The 23,243-nt window shown below is 38.3% G+C and overlaps 1 protein-coding gene and 1 long non-coding RNA gene across 9 annotated transcripts in view; one reads left to right on the top strand and one right to left on the bottom strand.

Annotated features, from left to right (window-relative positions):
• The window catches only part of LOC133641699 (uncharacterized), a 526,583-nt gene that overhangs the window by 175,841 nt on the left and 327,499 nt on the right, over nucleotides 1-23,243 (top strand). The window lies entirely within an intron of this gene.
• The window catches only part of reln (reelin), a 391,417-nt gene that overhangs the window by 118,188 nt on the left and 249,986 nt on the right, over nucleotides 1-23,243 (bottom strand). For all 8 annotated transcript variants that reach the window (XM_062035613.1, XM_062035610.1, XM_062035612.1 and 5 more), the window contains 9 exons: nucleotides 17,457-17,562; nucleotides 17,121-17,361; nucleotides 16,893-17,038; nucleotides 11,117-11,268; nucleotides 10,909-11,024; nucleotides 5,823-6,031; nucleotides 2,902-3,030; nucleotides 2,702-2,811; nucleotides 2,551-2,617 (listed from right to left, as the gene is read on the bottom strand). In XM_062035613.1, coding sequence (XP_061891597.1) covers nucleotides 2,551-2,617; nucleotides 2,702-2,811; nucleotides 2,902-3,030; nucleotides 5,823-6,031; nucleotides 10,909-11,024; nucleotides 11,117-11,268; nucleotides 16,893-17,038; nucleotides 17,121-17,361; nucleotides 17,457-17,562 — 1,276 coding nt within the window. The remainder of the gene's footprint in view (nucleotides 1-2,550; nucleotides 2,618-2,701; nucleotides 2,812-2,901; nucleotides 3,031-5,822; nucleotides 6,032-10,908; nucleotides 11,025-11,116; nucleotides 11,269-16,892; nucleotides 17,039-17,120; nucleotides 17,362-17,456; nucleotides 17,563-23,243) is intronic.

Here is a 23,243-nt window from a genome sequence, read left to right as displayed (position 1 = left end):
TAATTACAAACATTTATTGGAAATAGAAGTACATAATTCAATATCTGCTTGACTTACCATTTCAAAGAAAGGTATTCATCAAATTGTACACTGTAAAAATGACACTAGATTTTACAGTGAAAGACTACAGCTCAGTCAGCACAATTTTACTGTAAAAAAAACTGAAACCTGTTTTTCTATTTGCAGTAATACACTGTAAAAACAACAACTGTAGATTTTACGGTACAGCTCAGTCACCTATTTTTTATTTTATTGATTATCTATTTACAGTAACATGCTGTAAAAATACACTGTCAATTTCACGGTACAATTCTGGCAACTGAGCTGCCAGTTTTTTTACCGTAAAGTCTAGATTTAAAAAAAATATATATATATATAATAATCAAGTGCATAGGCAATTATGTCATATCATGAGGCGAATCCTTATACATTTATATTCTTAAATAGTTGCTTTTAGAAGCGGCCCTCTTAGGGCAGCTATAACTGCGATGTGGCCCTCAATGAAAACGAGTTTGACACCCCGGTATAAATAGCCACCCTTTGCTCTAAATACTTTTTTGCACACTTGTGGCATTCTCTCGATGAGCTTCAAGCCCACCTGTGAAGTGAAAACCATTTCAGGTGACTACCTTTTGAAGCTCATGGAGAGAATGCCAAGAGTGTGCAAAGCAGTAATCAGAGCAAAGGGTGGCTATTTTGAAGAAACTAGAATATAAAACATGTTTTCAGTTATTTCACCTTTTTTTGTTAAGTACATAACTCCACATGTGTTCATTCATAGTTGTGATGTGACAATCTACAATGTAAATAGTCATGAAAATAAAGAAAATGCATTGAATGAGAAGAAGGTGTGTCCAAACTTTTGGCCTGTTCTGTAAATGATACTAAAGTGATTAGATCGCTATTTTTCTTTTTTTTGTTATTATCTCAAAATTGTTTTTTTGGTTGCTTTCGTTATTGTTTCCAAAGTCAGGGAGCAAGTCAATGCATACAGGAAGGCTTAGAGGACAAAACCCAAATGATTTAAATGTGAGCCAATAGTAGTTTTTCTTTAGCTCTCGTGCAGTCGCCACTTGATTTTGTTTAAGAATTGTATGTTGCATTCAATACCACATATTCAATGCATCATCAGACTCACAACAATACTAGCACATTCTATATTTAATGAGATTCACTTTATAAAAATGGTTAAGTGTTTATGTTAGTTACTTGCTATAAAACATTCTAAGTTTTATAATCTATTGTCAAAGTATTGGAATTAAAAATTCAAGTGACTAAAAAATTCGGATCGGGGATCGGAGGCCAAAAATGTTGATTGGGACATCCCTAATAGACAAGTAGGGTTGTTTCGATACCAATATTCTGGTACCGGTACCAAAATATATTTTGATACTTTTCTATAGAAAGGGGACCACAAAATGGCATTATTGGCTTTATTTAACAAAAAATCCTTGATACATTAAAAATATGTTTCTTATTAAAATCGAAGAACAATTTAGTCCTTAAATAAAATAGTGAATATACTAGACAACTTGCCTTTTAGTAGTAAGTAAACAAACAAAGGTTCCTAATTAGTCTGCTGACGTATGCAGTAACATATTGTTTCATTTATACACCTATTATTTTGTCAAAATGATGATGGATTATTAATCTACTTGTTCATTTACTGTTAATATCTGCTTACTTTCTGTTTCAACATGTTCTATCTACACTTCTGTTAAAATGTAATAATCACTTATTCTTCTGTTGTTTGATACTTCACATTAGTTTTGGATGATACCACAAATTTAGGTATCGATCTGATACCAAGTAGTTACAGGATCATACATTGGTCATAATGTAAGTCCTCATGAGTCCAGGGACGTATTTCCTGAGTTCATGAATACAATATGAATTTTTTTTTAAAAAAAAGAAAAAAGATTTTCTGTCGATAAAAAATATTGATGTAACCATAGTAGTATTGACTAGATACACTATTGTACTTGGTATCATTACAGTGGATGTCAGGTGTAGATCCACCTATGGCGTTTGTTTACATTGTGACGCCGGTGAGCTATTGTATCCTCCTACGGTGTGCAGTGAAGCATGTTTAGCTATTCCTCATCCTGCAGGGATGATGTTGTGAGAAACATACTTTATGTGTCGCCATGGAGACAAGGATTAGTGATTTAGAAGAAGCTAAAACACTGCCGATTGCGGATGTACATTAGCCGCTAACTAGTTAGCCATGTTTTGAGGGCGTTTCAGTGTTATAACTTTTTTCAGCCAAAATGCGTCCGTTCTCCCTTTTCTGTCTACACACTTTGTCTGCTTGTAAGTACTCTGTGATTGTGCGCTGCCGAACATGCTCCTCTGCTCGTAAAACCAGCAATGCCACGACATAACGACAACGCGCCGTCATGCCTGTAAAAAAAAAAATATGGCAAACCGGTACTTTTCAAACAGAGTATAGTACCATATTTGATTCATTAATACCGCGACACTACACTAGTACCGGTATACCATACATCCCAAATAGACAGTGTTTAGTTTGATGAAACAAAGTCTTACTTGCACCCTGTGCGGGAACAATGTCCTCTCCCAGAGCAGAATCGGAGGCAGGACGGACCAATGTATACTGAAAAACACACATTTTTGAGTTTTGAAGCATCAAAAAAGCAAGGTTAACAATGATGAGGGCATGCATGTATCTGCTGCTAACCGTTATCAATGGCCCACATGTTGCCCACTCCACTGCCAGACTGTTTCCAGCGAAAGCGTGTGGTTTCTGTGAGGGCCACGTTGGGCAAAGGGATAGAAATCCTGGTCCATCTGCAGAAATGTGCCAAAGTATGTTCATACAGATAAACATTCAGTGTGTTGGATTGAAATACATGCAGTGCCCCGTGGGGTGAGTCCTACCCGCTGTAATTGTCAGAGGAGTAGATGGTGCTGTGAGGCAAGTGAGGACCCGCACAAAGCTCTGGCAGACACTCGGTGTGGAGCAGAGACCAGGAACGACCGTGATTGGTGGAAAACTCCAGACCGACACTGATGAAGCAGAAACAGCACTTTGACAATTCATAGTTATTGAAGTTGCTTCACTTCAAGTAGTTTAAAGTCACTGCCACACCTTTCCAAGCACTACAGCTGTAGTAAATGATAGTGAATTGAATTCAAATATCTGTATAAACGCATATGTAAGTGAAATAAATGTAGTTGTCAATAAAACATAATAAGACATTGTTGCGTACAGCTCCTCCTCCCAGGGATTTTAAGCTGCTGTCCACTCCCAAGTTCTTTTAATGGCAAATAAGCTGGAGTTTAAATTGATCACCAGGCAGTAGTTGGTATTTTGTGGTTTATTCTCAAAGCTTTGAAGACAAACGTGAGACCCAATCCAGTACAGAAGCGTTCCCTCGCCCAGTCTAGATCGATCTCCCAAAACCCCGGAACTCCTGTGTTCTTCCCTCTGTCCCTCGCTCCCACCCCCGTTGTTTAGACTACTTCCTGAGTTATCTCTACTTTCTGCATTCCACTGCTAGAAGGCCGACACCTTACTATGAGAGAGAGAAAGAAGGAAGAATACTAACTATTTTGTAATACGACTATGGAAGGAAAGAAGTAACACTTAAATATGGATATATGGAAAAGATCTGGTTCCATCAACATGTATTTTAATATTTACCATTATCTCTATTTTTCACCATTTTAACACCGGCAGTGGTGGTTTTAGCTATGGCAGGGTGGTTTTAGCTATGGCAGGGCCGGCCCGTGGCATAAACACAGAGGCTGTTTAGGGCCACAACCACTATGGGGGCCACATGATTATGGTCTAGGTTTTTTTTCTTTAATTTAAATCCATCCGTGAGAAAATATGGTGTCATAAAAGTTTAGATACAACCAATTTTGCTGTCAAAGTTCAATAATAAGGTTGTTTGATTCAAATTAGGAATGTATAACACAAGCTATACCCTCTTACAAAAATGGTTCATTCCTCCTGGTAGCGACAACCACAGCATGGAATAATTTACTGTTCACTCAACACAGACGTCATAACGTCTTCAGAGCTCACATTCATGCATTCACACTCAGCACCAACATGTGGGAACCAGGATGAGGTAATAGAAGAAAAGTACAAATATGATACATTTTTTTGGACACTTTTCACTTTTGCATCTAAGAGCACACAGCTGTGGTGCATTCAAGGAACCTTTATTAAAGTTGAAACAGAGGAATCACAATCTTTAACCCCCAGTAGATGCATTGATAATTATAATATAATAATGATGTATTGTTATGATAATTGTTATCCACTAATAATAATCCTACATGAATCAGATAATTCATAGTAATTAAAAACGTATCAAATGTTTTTCCATAAAAAAATCTTGCAGACATTACATGTTACATGATGCATTCAAACACATTAAAATTTTGCCACTTGTAAAAAGACGTTTTCAACCAAATTAAGTAAATATATTTTTTAGTGCATGTAAACATACTGAGTGTGTGTGTGTGTGTGTGTGTGAGATGTTAGGTATAGTGCAGGGCTTTTTCTCGTGCTACACCAAATAATCACTTAATTAAATGTTAAAACACAGTGTTACTGTTCAAACTGTGTGAAGTGTTACAGTGGCCGAAGATAATAAATATAGTTGTCACATAAAACCTCTGCCTTATTTTTGATGAATATTTAGGCTAACTATGCTACTGTAATTTCATGTTGGTCATTATGGTGGTGCTAAGACACATATTTTTTCTGAGGTGGTACGTGGTGAAAAAAGTTTGGCAACTACTCGTTTGGCGTCATAATAATAATAATAATAATAATAATAATACAAAAGGGACAAGCGGTAGAAAATGGATGGATGGATGGATAATAATAATAATAAATAAGTAATATTAAAGAGCAAAATGGGGCCACAAACTAAATCTTGTTTTGGGCAACCCAAAAGCTATATCTAATTTTATAGGTTTGAAAAGGTGTTTCTTTATTTTTCTCAAGCTGCTGCTTCCCGCAAGAGAGCCCTGCCTCACTTTCAAACCACTGATCTACATGTTGCACACCATTTACTAGGGATGTCCGATAATATCGGCCTGCCGATATTATCGGCCGATAAATGCTTTAAAATGTAATATCGGAAATGATCGCTATCGTTTTTTTTAATTATCAGTATCGTTTTTTAAAATTTATTTATTTTTTTATATTAAATCAACATAAAAAACACAAGATACACTTACAATTAGTGCACCAACCCAAAAAAAACCCTGCCCCATTTACACTCATTCACACAAAAGGGTTGTTTCTTTCTGTTATTAATATTCTGCTTCCTACATTATATATCAATATATATCAATACAGTCTGCAAGGGATACAGTCCGTAAGCACACATGATTGTACTTGCTGCTGGTCCACTAATAGTACTAACCTTTAACAGTTAATTTTACTCATTTTCATTAATTACTAGTTTCTATGCAACTGTTTTTATATTGTTGTACTTTCTTTTTTATTCAAGAAAATGTTTTTAATTTATTTATCTTATTTTATTTATTTATTTTTTTTTAAAAAGGACCTTATCTTCACCATACCTGGTTGTCCAAATTAGGCATAATAATGTGTTAATTCCACGACTGTTTATATCGGTATCGGTTGATATCGGTATCGGTAATTAAAGTGTTGGACAATATCGGAATATCGGATATCGGCAAAAAGCCATTATCGGACATCCCTACCATTTACCATGTTGTACAGTATCATAGGAACCTAGAGTATTTGGCAGTAGTTCACATAAAGAGTGTTTAAAGACGAGCTGATCCAGCAGTTTACAAAGGTGTCACACCTGTTGGCAGGCTGGTAGGAGCCGCAGCCGAGGTTGATGGAGAACTGGACGACGTGTGTGTGTGTGCCAGGCAGCACTGGGAGCAGCTGCATGAAGTCCACAGCCCACACGTGGCGGTTGGCACCCCCGTGAGAGTGCTGCTCCATGCAAAACTGGGTGACTGGCGTTTGCAGCTCGTTGGGCAATGCCACTGAAACCACAGCGGGCGTCTGACAGGGAAGACAGAGAAAGTTTTATGGCGTGGATTGCAGATCATATATTTTCAGCTTTAATTATTTTGTTTGTATTTTGTATTTCTTGTTTAGCACTAAGCAATACTGCTACATGATGCTTAGTGTTTCACTAAAGCTGTATTTGTTTAGCGCAGGGGTCACCAACCTTTTTGAAACCAAGAGCTACTTCTTGGGTACTGATTCATGCGAAGGGCTACCAGTTTGATACACACTTAAATAAATTGCCAGAAGTAGCCAATTTGCTCAATTTACCTTTAACTCTGTTATTATTAATAATTAATGATATTTATCTTTGTGGAAACACTGATCATCTTAATGATTTCTCACAATAAATATACATAGAAACAGATAAATATCAATATGCAACACTTTATTTTTATATTTTCTCTAAGTGCACATTTTTCAAATTGAACATTTTCAAATGATCACTTCTAAGACAGTCTTGTGAAATCACAATATCCCATTTTAACTAGCTAGCCACTAACATTTTTTAACAAATCATGAATTAATTTGCACCATGTTTGTACAAATAATAACTCATGTAAAATACAAAAGTAAACTCTCAATTTTTTAAATCATGTCACACTTTGAACTGGACACCAAATCTGTTATCTGTTTCTTTGTCAGTTAGTGGGAAGCCTGGCATTGCACACTGTTAACTAGTGTGTTGTACTCTGGTGTGTAACTTGACACTGCAACTCTGAGTGAGTCTTGCAGATGTGCATCAGTGAGGCGTGTTCTGTGTTTGTTCTTGATGAAGTTCATGTCAGAAAAGGCTGATTCACAAAGATAAGATTTTTCCTCATTGTTTGCGGAACCTTCTTAATCTTTTGGACATATTTTCACAGCAATCTGGCCTTAAGCTTGATTATGATAAATGTAAAATGTTAAGGATCGGAAATCTAAAGGGAACGTCCTTTCGAAAGGAATGCAAAGTGCCTGTTTTGTGGACAGATGGACCAGTTAACATACTTGGTGTTGTTGTCCCAGAAAATCTGGAAGATCTAGGCTCAGTAAATTATGATAATCGACTAAGAAAGCTGGACAAAATTATGCAATTATGGAAAGGGAATTCCCTAACCTTGTATGGTAAAATGTCTATTGCCAACTCGTTAATTATTCCTCAATTTATTTATTTGTTTTTGTCATTACCAGCTCCATCACAAAACTTTTTTAAGATTTATGAGCGGAGGGTCTTCGATTTTGTCTGGAACGGCAAACCAGAAAATATTAAAAGAAAGGTTTTGTACAAAGAGTATGAATATGGGGGCCTGAAACTTCTCAACCTTGAAGCTATGTGTCTGTCTTTAAAAGCATCAATTGTTCCAAAGATGTATTTAAACATTGAGTGGTACACAAGTGTCCTGTTGGACAAAAAACATGTACTGTATCAAAAGAAATTGTATCCTTTTTTACAAGTGATCCCCTCCCAGAGAGTCTGCTGGGAAACATGGCAGGGTTCATAAAGGAAACAATCCACTCATAGTGGTGTTTTCAATTTTATGTGCCAGAAAAAAGAGACGATATTTTGCAGCAGTTAATATGGATGAACTCTAATATTGTAATAGATGGAAAGCTTTTCTTTTGGAAAAATATGTTTGAAAGAGGAATCATTTTTGTCAATATTATCAATGAGAATGGTAAAATTATGAAGTATGATTAATTTAGAACTATGTATGGTGATGCTTGCTCAAGCTTTTCATTTTATCAACTAATTGGAGTAATTGGGAAAAGATGGAAACAAATAATTAATTATGGAACTACTAAATTATTAGTTTGTAAACCTCTAATAAGAAATTCTAGTTGGCAAAAAGGAACTAAAATAAATAGAAAAATATATAATTTTTATTTAATAAAGAAATCTTTGAAGGCGGCCTCATACAACACAAATGGAAAATGGGAGGACTTTTTTGACTGCCCATTGCCATGGGATGCCATATTCAAACTAATCTATAAAACCACTATCGATGTGCAAAATCGTTATTTTCAAATTAAAATTATTTATAACTTTACCCACAGGGAAAATGTTAAAATTATGGAATATGACAGAGTCAGATGATTGCCGATTTTGTTGTCAGGAGCCTGAATCCACCCTGCATTTGTTTTGGTATTGTCATATTGTGTCTTTGTTTTGGGTGGAAGTTGAAAAAATGTGTTTAAGGATTGGTTTGTTTATGAAGCTTAATGTGGTTTCTGTTATTTTAGGAGAGTTCATTGACAATCATGATTTAGTCAATTTAATTATAGTACTCGGTAAAATGTTTATTTTTAAGGCCAAAAACAGATATTCACTTAGTATTACTTTCTTTAAGACATTTATTCAGTATTTTCTAACTTCAGAAAGTTACATGGTTGAAAACGATAATGATGCCAAAAAACATTGAAAAAAAGATAAGTCCTCAAAGGCTTATTTTGAAAGTAGAATTATGTTTATAGATTATATGATATCTGTTGTTGTGTTCCCTAATTTGAGTGACCTGGACATAATCTGGACTGTACATAAATGCTTATTTTGAAAATGTAATTTTGTTTATAAATTATATGCAATCTGTTGTGTTCCCTAATTTTTTTCTGTGTACATGAATGAAGGTGTGTGTTGCTGAGTCCGACTTGGACATTATTTGGACTGGGTCTGGTTTAAAAAAAACCTTTAAACAAATCTAAAATCATTGACAACCTGGTCTGTTGAAGATAAGGCCCTTTTTTTAAAAAAATAAAATAAAATAAGATAAATAAATAAAAAACATTTTCTTGGATAAAAAAGAAAGTAAAACAATATAAAAATAATTACATAAAAAATAGTAATTAATGAAAATGTTAGTGGACCAGCAGCCTATACAAACATGTGTGCTTCAGGGACTGTGTCCCTTGCAGATGTGTTGTCTATGTTGTGGGAACCAGAATATTGGTAACAGAACCTCTTTTGTGTGAGTGGGTGTGGATGAGTGTGCATGGGGGAGGTTGTTTGGGTTGATGCACTGATTGAAAGTGTATCTTGTGTTTTTTCTATGTAGATTTAATTTAAAAAAAAAAAAAAAAAAAAAAAAAAAATTTTTTTTTTTTTTTTAAATTTTTTTTTTTTTTAAATTTTTTTTTTTAGAACAGGCCCGCGGGCGACTCATCTGGTCCTTACGGGCGACCAGGTGCCCGCGGGCACCGCGTTGGTGACCCCTGGTTTAGCGGATCTTATAAAACATGTCGTCATCTTCCTTATATTCAGGATAAAGGATATATGTTGTGGGATCATAATGTTTCAATAAGTAATCTGCATGATTTGTACTATTTTTGGTGGGGAAGGGATCTGCGGTTCCTACTTCTTAGTGACGCGATCATGTGACTGGGTTCCTCATCTCTCAAAATGGCTCGGGAATTATATTTATTATTACCGTAATTTCCGGACTATAAGCCGCTACTTTTTCCCCTCGTTCTGGTCCCTGCGGCTTATACAAGGGTGCGGCTTATTTACGGCCTGTTCTTCTCCGACACCGACGAAGAGGATTTGGGTGGTTTTAGTACGCAGGAGGAAGACGATGACACAATGATTAAAGACTGACTTTTCATATACCGGCAGGCTGGTTATTTTGATAACGTACAGGCGAGCACTTTGTATTACTTTGCACCGTTGTATTACCGTAATTTCCGGACTATAAGCCACACCTGACTATAAGCCGCACCAGCTAAATTTAGGGGAAAACACAGATAGCTCCATATATAAGCCGCACCCGACTATAAGCCGCAGGGTTTTGATGTGTAATTAGCGTAGTATATAGGGGTTCCTGCTACCACGGAGGGGATTGTCGGGACAGAGATGACTGTTTGGGAATGCAAAGCGTCCCATTTATTAACAATAAATCTTTCAATCATTCAATCAAACTTTCACATCTTTGACATGGCGAACAGCATTCGTGCAGAGTACAAATAATAAAACGGTGCAAAGTAATACAAAGTGCTCGCCTGTACGTTATCAAAATAACCAGCCTACCGGTATATGAAAAGTCAGTCTTTAATCATTGTGTCATCGTCTTCCTCCTGCGTACTAAAACCACCCAAATCCTCTTCGTCGGTGTCGGAGAAGAACAGGCCGTAAATAAGCCGCACCCTTGTATAAGCCGCAGGGACCAGAACGAGGGGAAAAAGTAGCGGCTTATAGTCCGGAAATTACGGTACATATTCCGTACAATTGACCACTAAATGGTAACACCCGAATAATGTGAGGTTTTGTATTAGTGTTCTTAAATATACACTACCGTTCAAAAGTTTGGGGTCACCCAAACAATTTTGTGGAATAGCCTTCATTTCTAAGAACAAAAATAGACTGTCGAGTTTCAGATGAAAGTTATCTTTTTCTGGCCATTTTGAGCGTTGAATTGACCCCACAAATGTGATGCTCCAGAAACTCAATCTGCTCAAAGGAAGGTCAGTTTTGTAGCTTCTGTAACGAGCTAAAGTGTTTTCAGATGTGTGAACATGATTGCACAAGGGTTTTCTAATCATCAATTAGCCTTCTGAGCCAGAGAGCAAACACATTGTACCATTAGAACACTGGAGTGATAGTTGCTGGAAATGGGCCTCTATACACCTATGTCGATATTGTACCAAAAAGCAGACATTTGCAGCTAGAATAGTCATTTACCACATTAGCAATGTATAGAGTGTATTTCTTTCAAGTTAAGACTAGTTTCAAGTTATCTTCATTGAAAAGTACAGTGCTTTTCCTTCAAAAATAAGGACATTTACATGTGACCCCAAACTTTTGAACGGTAGTGTAGATATACCGGCCCCCAGACACATTTTTTTCTCTAAATTTGGCCCCCAAGTCAAAATAATTGCCCAGGCCTGCTCTAGTATCTTACCCTGTAGGAGGAATAGGGAAGGGTGTCTAGCACCACACGTTCCCTCCTGCCTTCTGACCTTCCGAACAGAATCACATCGTGATCATGTGACTCTCCTGGGTCACATTCACCTCCGCCTGCAGAGAAGGAATACTTTGATTCACATTTACCATGCAAACATACTGTTCAAATGACTCAAAGGCATAGGATGGATGATTTTTTTTTATACCCATAGAAAAGTGGAAGCGAAGGTTTCCATAAGATGTGGTGTCAATGTACGGCGTGCACACCCTCCTGCGGCCGTCGCTCTCGAACACCAGCGAGGAGCCCGACTCGATCTCGCCACAATGGCTGCCATAGACAGCTCCCTGTATGTCCCAGCTGAGGGACACAAAACAGAACTTTAATAAACATCAGTGTTGGCGCAAGGAATTTTCAAAATGGGGTCCCAGGGACCCCATCAAGTCATAAAAATGGGGTCCCACAGTACATTTTTGGAGTCCCACTTTTTTGTAAGCGTTCTGAAAACAAATGATAAATGTATGCATTATCTTGTTGTATCTCACATTCTATATTATTTTGGAAAAAGGTTGTCAGAAACGTTACTTAATTCATAAAAAAATAATACAAAAGAAAACAATTTTTATGCATATGTAAATGTATTCAGTTATAAACATTCATTCACTTTCTTCCTTCCTTCATGGATCTAAACTTTATCCCCGCCGCCCTAAAATCAAAGTTCTCTGGCTGACGAGGACCACTGATACATCTCATCTCTGCATATTTTACTAGAATACCCTTATGCACTGCAAAAACTGAAATATAAGTAAGATTAAAGGCCTACTGAAAGCCACTACTAGCGACCACGCAGTCTGATAGTTTATACATCAATGATGAAATCTTAACATTGCAACACATGCCAATACGGCCGGGTTAACTTATAAAGTGACGTTTAAAATTTCCCGGGAAATATCCGGCTGAAACGTCGCGGTATGATGACGTATGCGCGTGACGAAGTCAGAGTAACGGAAGTTATGGTACCCCGTAGAATCCTATACAAAAAGCTCTGTTTTCATTTCATAATTCCACAGTATTCTGGACATCTTTTGCAATTTGTTTAATGAACAATGAAGGCTGCAAAGAAGACAGTTGTAGGTGGGATCGGTGTATTAGCAGCGGACTACAGCAACACAACCAGGAGTACTTTGTTGGAGCGCTAGCCGCGCTAGCCGCCGACCTCACCTTGACTTCCTACGTCTCCGGGCCGCCAAACGCATCGGGTGAAGTCCTTCGTCCTTCTGCCGATCGCTGGAACGCAGGTGAGCACGGGTGTTGATGAGCAAATGAGGGCTGGCTGGCGTAGGTGGAGAGCTAATGTTTTTAGCATAGCTCCTGTGCAGTCCGGTTGCTAAGTTAGCTTCAATGGCGTCGTTAGCACAGCATTGTTAACCTTCGCCAGCCTGGAAAGCATTAACCGTGTATTTACATGTCCACGGTTTAATAGTATTGTTGATTTTCTATCTATCCTTCCAGTCAGGGGTTTATTTATTTTGTTTCTATATGCAGTTAAAGCACGATGCTATCACGTTAGCTCGTAGCTAAAGCATTTCGCCGATGTATTGTCGTGGAGATAAAAGGCACTGAATGTCCATTTCGCGTTCTCGACTCTCATTTTCAAGAGGATATAGTATCCCAGGTGGTTTAAAATACAAATCCGTGATCCACAATAGAAAAAGGAGAGAGTGTGGAATCCAATGAGCCAGCTTGTACCTAAGTTACGGTCAGAGCGAAAAAAGATACGTCCATCACTGCCTCTCAAGTCCTTCACTGTAACGTTCCTCATCTACGAATCTTTCATCCTCGCTCAAATTAATGGAGTAATCATCACTTTCTCGGTCCGAATCTCTCTCGCTCCATTGTAAACAACGGGGAATTGTGAGGAATACTAGCTCCTGTGACGTCACGCTACTTCCGCTACAGGCAAGGCTTTTTTTTATCAGCGAGCAAAAGTTGCGAACTTTATCGTCGATTTTCTCTACTAAATCCTTTCAGCAAAAATATGGCAATATCGCGAAATGATCAAGTATGACACATAGAATGGATCTGCTATTCCCATTTAAATAAAAAAAAATCATTTCAGTAGGCCTTTAAATATGTCAAATAAGGGTGATATTTGCTTATTTTCTGTCTGATAAGATAATTCTTCTCACTAAGCAGATTTTATGTTAGAATGTTTTACTTGTTTTAAGGGTTTTGGTCCTAAATGATCTCAGTAAGATTTACAGCTTGTTGCTGAAATTTGATGACCTATATTGAGTAAAACATGCTTGAAACTAGAATATCAACTGTTGCAAAGCTGTGTCATCAACACTCACAAGTATAAAACTACTTTTTTAAAGTAATAAAAAAAATCATGATGCCGAGCGCATATCATTATGTCAAGATAATGGCACTAGCATTTATTTGATTTAATGTGTGAAATGTGTTCGTCATTCTTGTTTGGTGTGGGTTCACAGTGTGGCGCATATTTGTAACAGTATTAAAGTTGTCTATACGGCTACCCTCAGTGTGACCTGTATGGCTGTTGATCAAGTATGCCTTGCAATTACTTATGTGTGTGTTAGAGGCGCATATATTATGTGATTGGGCCGGCACGCTGTTTGTATGGAGGAAAGGCGGACGCTATAGGCAGCGCCTTTAAGGCACTCCCCCAATATTGTACGGGTGGAAATCGGGAGAAATTCGGGAGAATGATTGCCCCGGGAGATTTTTGGGAGGGGCACTGAAATCCGTGAGTCTCCCGGGAAAATGGGGAGGGTTGGCAAGTATGCGTAGCGTTACAATAACCACGAAGATAAAGTGTTTGTCTCACACGGAGTAATCCGCTGTGGACAGACCAAGCCGAGCAATGCAGGTTTAGCGAGCGGTGCGCGCTCCCGTGAAGGAAATACATTTTTTGGCAGGCAATCGCATTTTGGCACAACACCGGCAAATATAAACAAAACAAAACACCGGCGGAAAGCGATAATCGATTAAAACAAACAAACAAGCAAACCAGAGTTTTTAGCCGAAGAAGGCACTTCTGGAAATGCACGTCCTAAAAGTGCGTTAACGCCAACATTGAACATGCCTATGGTGTTCGGAATACGATGCACATGCAGACATATTTGTGCACAGTGGAGAGAGGATGCTCATTAACACTGACAGAAGTTACCTCAGTATGTCACCCCGCTCCTGCCACCCACCGCCTCCCCTTTATATTTTCCACCAAATTTACATGAGAACAACAAATTCTGCTTGCACAGAAGTAAGCCCCTGACACCTGACGGGTGTGACCGGGCCTGCCGTGCAGCAGGATGGCGCACTGCATGATGGTGTAAAGCACAGTGGTGGAAAAGCCCCACTGGTGTCAGGACTGTCTCATTGATGCAAAAATGCACAGGTAGGTAATTGCTGTCTGCTAGTAACACATCGATCATCTCCATTTTTAGTGCCGCTCTGCAAGCTACGGGCTAATGAGGGGACCCTCTTGCTTCCTGCTGTGCTGGGTATGCGTAAGGTGTCTGACTGCGAACAGATGGACTGCTGCCTGTGAAGCAGTCAGAGCCATGGCATTCACCTGTGGAAGTCACTCAAACACACAGCGTGTCACGTCAGATTACAGGTGACACGTGACAGGTGTCCTACCAAGTGCATGTGCACAAGGCACGCTCGTCTCAGAATAGATTTGGTCTCTCCATCGGTTGAGACTTATTTTACTTCTCGAATCAAGCCCAACAGTGTGAGAGGTTAATTATGTGTCTTTGGAGTCATTGTTCTTTTATCACAGTGAGTTAAGAAAATCCCAGCAGGAATTAAACCACCGATGTAAAAAACGAGGCACCTGCAGCGCTCCCAAGAGCCCTAAGATTATGTTTAAAGCCCCCCAAGTGGTTAAGCTGTGTAATATGGCTCGGATCCTTGGCAATTGTCAGAAACAGGCTTTTAAATTTCATTCCAGAGAAAAAAAATTGTACAGTAGCGACACATTTGATCATCTCAGATATTGTGATTGGCACTTAGAGAACTTTCTATTGCGCTGTTTCCATCCACGCAGTACAGTTGGTTACTATTTTTTCAAATGTTCTTGTACTCAGACTATATTTTCGTACACTACCGTTCAAAAGTTTGGGGTCACCCAAACAATTTTGTGGAATAGCCTTCATTTCTAAGAACAAGAATAGACTGTCGAGTTTCAGATGAAAGTTCTCTTTTTCTGGCCATTTTGAGCGTTTAACACGCGAAGTCCCAGAGAAGGGTCAATTGACATTTTTACCTAGAAAACACACAAGAGGGTCATTTGACCCCTAGTCCCCCCTGTGGACACTCCTTTTGTTATGAAAATGTGGCTGTTAGTGGCACACGGCAGGGGGCCACTTGAGCCTGTGTGGGGGAGGGGACCTTACAGCTCAAGCTTTAGTTCTGAGGTAGGTTGTGTGTGTTTTTGCAAGGATCAACAGAATGAAGGGATCAACACTCTGACATTTATTGTTAAAAAAAATACAAAACAAAACATATTTACAAAGAATGAAAAAGCAACTGTTTTCCCAGTTTTGGTGTGGAGGGTTGTTGCAGAAGCAATTGTTATTTTTGTGTGCCAAAAATAGTTTAAAAAAAAAAATTTACAAAGAAAAAAGCATATTTACAAAGAATGAAAAACCATGTCCATGTAAACGTGACTGACATACATTTGAGCAGTCACTCACAATCCTGGCACTGCCATTGCTCCTTTCGGCATTTCCCACATGTATAATTTTTCTGTCTACCTACACAAACTGCCCCTAACAGCCTCATTACCATAACAAAATGAGTGATTAGTGTATTCGGGAAAAGCGTCGGGCCAAATGACCCCTCTCTGGGTCTTCTAGGTAGACAGAAAAATGCTGGGACTTCTAGTGTTAATTGACCCCACAAATGTGATGCTCCAGAAACTCAATCTGCTCAAAAGAAGGTCAGTTTTGTAGCTTCTGTAACGAGCTAAAGTGTTTTCAGATGTGTGAACATGATTGCACAAGGGTTTTCTAATCATCAATTAGCCTTCTGAGCCAATGAGCAAACACATTGTACCATTAGAACACTGGAGTGATAGTTGCTGGAAATGGGCCTCTATACACCTATGTAGATATTGCACCAAAAAGCAGACATTTGCAGCTAGAATAGTCATTTACCACATTAGCAATGTATAGAGTGTATTTCTTTCAAGTTAAGACTAGTTTAAAGTTATCTTCATTATCTTCATTTTTGAAGGAAAAGCACTGTACTTTTCAATGAAGATAACTTTAAACTAGTCTTAACTTGAAAGAAATACACTCTATACATTGCTAATGTGGTAAATGACTATTCTAGCTGCAAATGTCTGCTTTTTGGTGCAATATCTACATAGGTGTATTTCCAGCAACTATCACTCCAGTGTTCTAATGGTACAATGTGTTTGCTCATTGGCTCAGAAGGCTAATTGATGATTAGAAAACCCTTGTGCAATCATGTTCACACATCTGAAAACACTTTAGCTCGTTACAGAAGCTACAAAACTGACCTTCCTTTGAGCAGATTGAGTTTCTGGAGCATCACATTTGTGGGGTCAATTAAACACTCAAAATGGCCAGAAAAAAGAGAACTTTCATCTGAAACTCGACAGTCTATTCTTGTTCTTAGAAATGAAGGCTATTCCACTAAATTGTTTGGGTGACCCCAAACTTTTGAACGGTAGTGTACATATATATATATATATATACACAGTACAGGCCAAAAGTTTGGACACACCTCATTCAATGCGTTTTCTTTATTTTCATGACTATTTACATTGTAGATTGTCACATCAAAACTGTGACACCTGTGAAGTGAAAACCATTTCAGGTGACTACCTTTTGAAGCTCATCGAGAGAATGCCAATAGTGTACACAGCAGTAATCAGAGCAAAGGGTGGCTATTTTGAAGAAACTAGAATATAAAACATCTTGACTTACTTTGATGGTGGACTCTCAAAGTCCTCCTCCCAGTAGCTTCTTCCCTCCTCCCGGTGCAGGTCAATGTCTCGACTGGACGCAAAGCTGTGGCCAACGCCTTCACCACCATGGAAATACAGAGAGTTTCCCTCAGACTGGCAAGCATGCTGTGCAACACAGAAAGATAACATTTGAAGGTCACATACAGAAGCAATCACTCGAGGAGAAATATTATGTATGTAACCATACCTTGACAGTAGCACCAGGAAAGAATAGCCAGTTGGCAGTGTCTGGAGGATCCAAGTCGTCCTCCATGAGGGGAGCTTTATGGGCAGCATTGACCAGCAATACATTATCCAGACCCCAGCAGGATTCGTAGCCTTCTGGACCTTGAGGAGCCCCCTGAGACCATCGAAGGTGAACATTTTCAGCCCTGGACTGTACTGGCATGGGGACCAGGTGGATGAAGGTGCTGCTGTTGGTAGGAGCTCTAAAGGACCACAATATGATCGAGTTACTTATGATAAACTCACCCAGAACTACTGAACCATGGCCAGGACTAAGAAGCAAGGGATTGATAGAGACCTGATCTTCTCAAGTGTGATCCAGTCAGAGTTGTTAGCATTTCCACTGAGGCTGTACGACACAGTGATGCTGGGGTCTGAGTAACTGAATCGGCAGGAGCCTGACCCTGGGTAACATAAACACAGCAAGGTCACATCTACACAAGTAGAAGTGAAGACAACTGAAGGATGTGCGATGTAGCGTGGAGGAAAATATCAGCATTCACACCAACTGATACGTTCCCAACTTTCCTATTGGGTGTGTCTCCATACAACTTTTTCACTTCCGATACAATACCGATACTGGAGCCTTTAGTATTGGCCGATTGACTCCATATGATATCAGCTGGAACCATACATAATTGTATTATTCTGCAGTGGGGAATGTTGTAAAAGGTTTGATCAAACAGAGAACAATGGGAGGAATGAAAAACACTAACTTATTTATCTCAGGGCATTCAATCGAGCGCAACTGCACTGCGTGGTTTGTCTTGGAAGACGTTTCGCCGCTCATTCGAGTAGGCTTCATCAGTTTGTGCTCATAGACTTAGATTGGTCAGATCAAGACTTGATCTGAAGCCTACTCGGATGAGCGGCGACACGTCTTCCACGACAAACCAAGCAGTCCAGTTGCGAACGATTGAACGCCCTGAGATGACAACGACCTGGATGAATGAGAACCTTCATAGGTATGTAACTAACAGGCATGTGATTTGACCACAATGAAAAAGACTGAAAAAATTTCCGGGAGTCTGGGGGACGAAGGCCCCCAGCCAGGTCCAGCCAGGTCCCCCCACCAGTGCCCTGGTGGGCTGGTGGGGGGACAAGGGGGGCAACGCCCCCCGAAACTCCTGGTTTTTCACCAATTTAACATGCTAAAATTAACAAAGACAGCACCATTTGAAGAAAATATTTGAGTGTTTAAAGACATGAAAACATCATTAATAGAACATACATAACCCAATGATCCTAATGAATCACTGTATATGGTTCAGTCCCAACAGTATTTAGTCACTAATATTTACATCTTGTGTTCATTTCACATCCACATTGATCAGTGTTATTAACTACACTTTATTTACATGTTCACTTCACACATTAGCTTTCTCGGAGAGCCCTAACATGAGCTTTCCTTGCAAATGTATTTAACAAAATACCAAATGTAAACATTTCATTCTTTTCGCCAAAATAGGATATAAATTTATGAAAATAATTAAACGTGTTTAGTATTCTTTACTCATATTTGAATATAGGAAATAATAATAAAGTGAGGACACTGACATATTGCATAAAAACAAGTGTGAAAATATTGACCTTCAAGATTGTTACACCACTGACAATAGTTTCAACAGACTACATAAGAACTTAATATTACAAAATAGTATTATATGCAAATTTATTTCAAATAAATTGTTAACTGGATTCAATAATGCGACTATTTGAATTTCTGTAATTTCATAATATATTTTCACGTGGCTTTTTATTTTTAGAAAAACCCATTTATATTTCGCAAAGCAATAATTGGTTAGTATTTAAAACAAACATGCGTATTTCGCAAGCAAATATTTTTTAGCTTACCTCATTATTAACAACCCTGTCTGCAACTGAAGTGGGTTGTGGGTGGATCTTTCCTCTCCATGTAAACAAAGGATGAAGTCCGTAAGGTTTGCTCACTTTCGGTTGACATCCAAAAGTAGCAGCTAGTGAAAAGTTTGTTTTCCTTGCTTCAAGTTGTTTTATGTTTTTGGCGTTTCGCATGTACTTCCAAAGCCTTGAAACCTCGTGATCCATAGTCAATATTATCATGACACCACGTGCACAAAACCTTTCCGGGACGATGGATTTTCCGAATAAAATCACCGAACAAAGTCGTAGCTTCCCTCTTCCCAACAGTATCAGTGATTTCCCTTTCCATCCAGTCCCATCCAAACTTATTTTTGACATGTTTATCAATTTCTTTTACTCGTAAAGCGTCCTTTCTCTCGAGAACCGACATCGTTTACATATGGAAAATGGCGGTATGATGGCGTTATTAACGTCATCATTCATAACAGATGTCCTGATTGGTCACAAGGAACATATCGACCAATCAACTACGGCGTAATATAAACTACATCTCGAATCTTGATTTAGGGTCAGAAAAAGAAAAAAGAAAAACGGGAGATAATTTTTTTCCCCCCCGAGATTAAAAAAGACGGAATTCCGACTTTAGACGGAAAAATCACATGCCTGAACTAAGTTATTTATTATCTACTGTCTGTAATGGACTTATGCTGTCTTTAGGTTGAAGTGGAGTTGTAATTGTATTTTTGGCAACACCTAGTGGCCATAATAAATAAATAGGTTCATAATGCTGTAAGTTGAATGATGCGGTCAAGTTTGTTACTGGATACTTTCTAAGACACTTCTGCCTTGGAGACTTTGTATGTGTAAGTAATATGCAAATATAATTATTTGACACTTGTTTATATTGACAACTGTCTTGTTTTAGACTGCAATATTGTTCAGTTTTAGACTGCAATATTGTTCAATCATGGACACTTATTACGTATGTATAGCTTGTTGGCTATTGTGTGCTTATCTGTTGTGGAGCTGCTAGCACCTCGGCGCCTATAGCCTACCATGTTTACTTTTTGTAAATGACTTTACTAAAATACAAGAAAAGACCAACATTAGGTGTTTATTGGAGGACATTTACAGAACTGGCTGTCCAGCTTTGCACAAGTAAACACACCGCGGGACTGCTTGTGTCGGACATTTTACATGCAAACTGATGTGCTCCTGATGTTGTACTTCATTGTATTGTAATCTACGATAATGGTTTATATGTGTAAGCGGGTGTGATACGGGGTGCTGTGGAAGTGGCAGAGCAGGGTGTTTTTGTGTTTGTTGTCTTTTATTGTATTGTGTGTGTTGTGATTTGTTTAGGGACGCCCTTAAAGGGGAACTGCACTTTTTTTTTTTTTATTTTGCATGTTGTTCACAATCATAAGAGACAAACGTTTTTTTTCCCGCTTTCTAACATATACAAATCGTCTAGTTCTTGGTGGCTAGCAATGCAGCTAATGGGAGCAATCAATTCTACCACTAAACCACTTTAAAATGCATTCAAAAACCGTCAATACTTCATTTAAGTAACCTGTATAAAATACAAACTGTAGCGACATTGTTATTGTAAGAGGAACACAGAGGAACTCTTTTTGTATTGTATTAATACTCGGTAGTAATAATTGGCGCGCTTTGATTGATTGATTGAAACTTTTATTAGTAGATTCTACAGTACAGTACATATTCTGTACAATTGACCACTAAATGGTAACACCCAAATACGTTTTTCAACTTGTTTAAGTCGGAGTGCACGTAAATCAATTCATGGTATTAGCAGTAAAAGCTAACTACGGCAAAAGATAAGCTAGCTTCTACGTCAGCATGAAACGCGTTTGAGTTTGTAATGCACAACACTGTGATACGACACCAATCTGTACTGAGTGAAAAATATCAACAATCATGTTACAGTATCTGTAAAGTATTAGCTTACATTTCATGTTTGGTTTGTACAAAGCTAGCTAATATAAAGTGTGACTCAATCAATGGACAGTTGTCTGTTTGGTCCAGTTGGCCATGGATGTTTTTTCTGGTTAATTATGGGTAAGCAATCCATTTATATCGAAATAGCTTGTCTTCAATTCCCACATTTATAGAGTCACCACTTTCACCTGACTCTCTCGGCTTCCGTCTGCTCCACGGTTTCACTCTTCCTTCGTGCTCGCTTCTAGAAGCAGCAGTTCATCCTCCATAAATTCAGATTCTAAAAGATAAGGTTGAGAATCCTCATTTGTCCAAAAATAGTTGCTTTTGTTATTTGTCACTAGGGATGATGTTTGATAAGAAATTATCGAGTTCGAGTCTATTATCGAATACTCTTATCGAACCGATTCCTTATCGATTCTCTTATCGAGTCCAGATAGTTTGTTGTATATGGAAAAAAACACAATATTTGGTTGAACAAAAGCTCACTTTTATTATATAAGAAAACAATTTAATCTAATAAATAAATAAATATTGACTGTTACCCCCCTAAAAAAATAAAATAAAATAAATAAATATTGACTGTTGTTACCCAAAGTATATTAAGTGGGATTTTTCAGAAAAACAAATATATACAGTAACACAAAAACAAGCTGTCTCTGTGATCACTATAGGTGTATAAATAATAATATAGTGTTAAATAAAATCAGTCCCTTGGGCACAAAACTGGAAATAATACAGCTCTCCAAAAAGTGCAATTCTGCTGCTATTTGACATAACTGTTTGTTATGATGCTTTGACATTTTTGCTCTTTAAAGAAAGAAAGAAAATTCTATGAAGAGAAAAGTTGTTTGCAAATGTGGTTACAATGCTAAAAAATGAAAAGTTAAAGCTAAAAAAAGAAATACACTTTATTGAGTTAACATTATTTCTTTATAGGGGGAAAGATGTTATGAGCTAGGGAATATAACAACTACACTACCCATCATGCAACGGGAGTGACGAGCATGTGCAGTAGCCCCGAAAAGTGTTTTTGCATGTCGTCACCCGTGAAAGTAAACGTCAAGAACTCAGCCAACACGCCTCGTCTGCATTATTTATAATTAGACAGACAACACATATACAGTGTGAAAAACAAAAGTTAAAAAATGGAGATGTGTTGTATATATATGTATGTGCTGCGGTTGCTTTAAGAACGTTGCGACAGCTGCCGTAAAGGAGGTGCGTTGCTAGCCTGGTTGCTATGTTTCCGGTGGGTCGTAAAAGCGTTCGTCATGTGTTTTACCCTGCTCAAATCTCTCAGTAAAGTTATTCATTGGATTATACCTTTTGTTTTGAACTTTATTACACCTTGGAGCGCTTTTTCCGGTCCATTTTTTTCCTGCTTTCGCTATCTGAGCCTAATGACTGAGCTACGTGACTGATTTATTGTGATGTCACACGGAGCATTTCTGGTCGGGACGGGATTCGTTCTGAGGGATTCGAATAAAGAACCAACTCTTTTCTTTACTATAGTGGTCTCGATAACGGGTACCGGTTCTCAAAAAGGGATTTGAGTCCGAGGACTCGGTTATTTTCTTATCGAACAACCGGGAAAACCGGTTTCGAGTATCATCCCTATTTGTCACCGAATCTAACATGATTAGAACACACTCGCGTGTTTGTGTTCGGAAGGGGTTGTTGCCAGAAGTTAGACGTGCACTGCTATGGAAACGGAAATAAATGCGACGAAGAATTAGTTCCGGAAATGATTAAAATGACCAAAATATGGCAAATATTGTACAAATGACATATTGTTATGAATGTGCCTGTTACTACATTATATATAGACTTGAAACCGGTAAATAAAATGTTGATGGAGGATTTTAAAGTTGTTTTAGAGGGCTTTTAAGCATTTTTTATCACCTTTAAAATAAAAAAGACGTGTGTTCTTGTCTCTCCTAATGATTGTGAACAATAGGCAAAACTCCAAAAAAAGCACAGTTCCCTTTTAAAAACGATAAGAATTAAAATGTCAAAAATACTCGGACCATCCATCCATCCATCCATTTTCCACCACTTATTCCCTTCGGGGGCGCTGGAGCCTATCTCAGCTACAATCGGGCGGAAGGCGGGGTGCACCCTGGACAAGTACTCGGACCAATATCCAATATTGATTCGGTACACTCTTACTACTAAGTACATATATTTGCTCGCAAACACATACAGTACAGGCCAAAAGTTTGGACACACTTTCTCATTCAATGCGTTTTCTTTATTTTCATGACTATTTACATTGTAG

The sequence above is a fragment of the Entelurus aequoreus genome, linkage group LG24 (genome assembly GCF_033978785.1).
Source record: "Entelurus aequoreus isolate RoL-2023_Sb linkage group LG24, RoL_Eaeq_v1.1, whole genome shotgun sequence".
Classification (NCBI taxonomy): Eukaryota; Metazoa; Chordata; class Actinopteri; order Syngnathiformes; family Syngnathidae; genus Entelurus; species Entelurus aequoreus.
This window is presented reverse-complemented; position numbering and strand designations above follow the sequence as displayed.